The sequence below is a fragment of the Odontomachus brunneus genome, unplaced genomic scaffold, assembly GCF_010583005.1.
Source record: "Odontomachus brunneus isolate Ranch 3 - 2012 unplaced genomic scaffold, Obru_v1 Obru_scaffold_014, whole genome shotgun sequence".
NCBI lineage: Eukaryota > Metazoa > Arthropoda > Insecta > Hymenoptera > Formicidae > Odontomachus > Odontomachus brunneus.
In genome coordinates, this window is record NW_022639464.1 from 3137925 (window position 1) to 3141611 (window position 3687).

General features: G+C 37.3%; 1 protein-coding gene across 1 annotated transcript in view; it reads left to right on the top strand.

Annotated features, from left to right (window-relative positions):
• The window catches only part of LOC116841247 (pre-rRNA 2'-O-ribose RNA methyltransferase FTSJ3-like), a 3752-nt gene extending 3145 nt beyond the window's left edge, over positions 1 to 607 (top strand). Inside the window, exon 2 of the mRNA XM_032808952.1 lies at positions 484 to 607. Coding sequence (XP_032664843.1) covers positions 484 to 600 — 117 coding nt within the window. The 3' untranslated portion in view covers positions 601 to 607. The remainder of the gene's footprint in view (positions 1 to 483) is intronic.
• Positions 608 to 3687: the final 3080 nt, after the last annotated feature.

Here is a 3687-nt window from a genome sequence, read left to right on the forward strand (position 1 = left end):
TTTTCTTAAATTTTCCACTTTATTGTTTCACACGCTACTTAATTCAATTTAAATTGTACTTCGAAAATTTGCTTACCATGCTGGGATTCGAACCTAAGACTTCTGTTTCTTGGGTTGTTCACCTTACCTACTTCGCCAATGTCACTTTAACTGATAGACGATTTATATTATACATATGATACATCCATGTACGAAAACAAATGATTTATTTAAAAGTAGAGAATAGATCCTTTTAAATGTAAAAAGTATGTGTAACAAGTATGTAAAAAATATATTTAAAAAATATTTGTTTTAAAAGTAAGTAAAATACAAATAAATCACTTTGTAAATTTAAATAAATTTTTTTCTAATAACAAAAGAAACTTTAATTTGAAACAGAAAAAAGATACATTTAATATTTAGCAATTACTTATGGGATAACTGACACTTGTAAAAAATCTAATCATTAACTGCGATTCGTTACTGTCATGATTTTAATTACAGGTACACGCTACTCAAACCTCACGTAACGAATCCACAGAAATTTTTGTTGTTTGTCAATATTACATCGCTCCTGACAAATTGGATCCTAAATTTTTCGATCCAAAGTACGTGAATTAGAAATGCAAACTACAAACGCTTGTGACAACACAATGGGAGTTCTGCGAGAATATTGCACAGATATGAAAATACTTCGAAAGAAGTTAAAGCGTTTACTCAACGCTTTAGAAAACGCACAGTCGGAACGACGTGTCTAACTTTCTTCTTCGGTTTTTTCGGTAGTTTTCTTATACAGCCTAAATCAGACGAAAGATGAAAAATTAGATGAGATATCGAGATGGGATTAGACATTCAGATAACTTGTACTTACGCTTCCATTTGTGTGAACTACTTCCAGTCGCTAATGTCTGTCCTGTCCTTCAATTCCATTATTTTCTTTTTAGCCTTCTTAAGTTCGTAAATCACGCGATTATACCTTGCCTTATCTTTCATGAACGATTTGATATTTGTGTCTATCCTTGTCTAAGTAAATGCCCAGAATTTCACGTGTTCGGCGTGTGGGACTTCCAGGTTGTTTATTCTAATTGGTGCGCAAATTTGTCGTCTTGTCGTGAACGTAACATGGACCGACTTTGTCTCATTTACATTGATCTTTCAGTTTCTTGTCTAGGAAGATATTCTATCAAGGCTGGATTGAAGAATATTTGAAGCGACTATCGCATTTGAGTGAGATGCCATGACGGCAGTGTCGTCAATTGTTCCAACTGTTACTGCCTCGCTGGTAGATACATTTGCCGTAAATAGTAGGTACAGGGTTACCTGTAGGTTTACGAATAGAACATTTTTTTGTTGTTAGATATATGGTATAGACGCTGTGCCACTTTGGCATGTACATCCTCCGGACTGTCATTGTAATCAACTTGTACACGCACCGACGTTATCGCCGTCCGTATATCCGTGTGACTCGCACGCGTCACTCACACACTGCTGCCTATTGGTGCGGCACGAGCAGCACGTTGTGGCGGAGGGGACTAGTGGTATATGATCGTCGGACGCTTGGAGAGGGAATACTGGTGGGAGTCGCGGCAATCTTCCATCGTCTATCGCAGACGTAAAAGCGAGAAAGATAGCATTATAAGACGTCATGGACAGAAATGCCGTCCTAAAATACATGTAACGCACACTAAGAAAATTCACTGCTCGTCTATACGTGAGCAATATGCGGTGTCCCGACGACTGTTTCGCTCGCTCGAACGTCCATACATTTTTTCTTGTTAGCAAGGAAATTACTGTAATGTAAAAGGAGATCCTGGGGAAGGGTTTTCAGGAGGCTTCGACAAGTGCTTCTTAATAGCTGCTCTTGAAAAAAAAATATATTTATTTCAATATAGAATACTGAATCAATATAGAATACTGCTACAATATAGCGCTTGTATAGGTTGCCGAAGTAGAGTATTTTTAATTTTAGTGTTGTATAAACACGCGAGATAATTATTTTATATTTTATGCGTTCGAGTATCGTTCCATCGTTATAAAATTTGGTGGCCCTGAAAAAAGCCACTACATGTATGAGTGTTGAGTATGTATGAGTATCTAAAATATTAATTATGTATGTATGTATATCCTTTATTGTTCCCCATATGGGGTTACAAAGTCGCATTACAAATCTTTTCTACGCTACCCACACACACAAAATATTAATTATGTTCGATATATGATACAGATGTGAAATTCTGCTCCTTTGTTGCATACGTCTAACAACCTCTCATAATTAGCCTTGTACCTCGGTTTATATGACAGATAATGCGTACATAAGAATCCGAAAGAACCTATGCCATTTTATGGTACAGTGGCGCATGAAGATGACACACCTAATTTTAATGAGCAAGAAATATTTCCTATGAAATGGAGAACGAAATAATTGCACGACATGAACACGTTCGTCACGTTCATCGGCGGCGACGTTAAGCCCTATGTTGTATGAGTGTTGATAGAAAAAAATGTCTAAAACATGAATTATGTATGTAAGGCTTCCTAGTTGTCTAAAACATGAATTATGTATGTAAGGCTTCCTAGTTGTCGGCAGCGGCCGATACTCGTGATTTGGCAACTACCGTTTGCGTATCTCCCCTTTCTGCGAGAGGGCCGGAAAAAGAAGTCAATATGGCGATAACCGCGAGACGAGTAGGAAGTGTGGCCGTGTACTCGGAGTAAACAGAATAAAGTATACGATAGTGATCGTTTCAACTCTTTTAAATAAGTGGTCACTTATTAGTAGCTCCTTTCATAAGCTATATACTATAGACGTGAAGCTCTGTCCCTTAGCCACATACATCCAACTATCTATCATCGTAATTAATTTATATTACGTTTCGTATCACGGAAGTTGCATACATAAGATTCTGGAGTGAGCCTAAGCGGTTTTATGGTACTGTGGCGCATAAAGATAACATACTTAATTTTAATGAGCAAGAAATATTTTATATTAAATAGAGAACGAAATAATTGCACGACATGAACACGTTCGTCACGTTCATCGGTGGCGACGTTAAGCCCTACATGTTATATGAGTGTTGATAAAAAAAAAAAGATGTCTAAAATATTATGTTGCGGAAACGTGTCGACACTAAACAGCGCGGCTATCGTTACCGACGGAACACGCGGAAACTCAGGCACGGGTGGCGTTGAATGACGCTAAGTTAGAGAGAGTGGAGGCGCTAGAATAGAGCGGAAAGTGAGCTGCGCGAGAAGAAAGGGTGAGTCTCGCGAGCCGGGACGAAGGAAAGGATGAGTCAGAGAGTGAATGCAGGAACGAGCGAGTTGGGACAATAACGGCGGAGTAACGTTGAAGCGGAGTTGAAAAGAGAGCGATCAGCAGCTCGATAATTAATTATAGCATATTATATCATTTTTCTAATCACTTTATTTGTTATTAGACTTTGTTATGTACCTATTTTTTATATGTTACATTATTCTGTTATATGTTTAAACGAGTTTATTACGTAACATCTTAGGGCAGTAGAGGCTTCATTAAAAGGATAAATCATAAAAGTAGTTACGTGAAAGTTTAATGAAATTTACATTACATACACAGCGAAAATTGTCTAACTGTTCACGCATTAGAGAAGAGATAAAAAATCACGGCCGTGATTTGAACGCTTAATTAATATCACTTATAAAGTATCTATCAGTTATAAGAAATAAAGC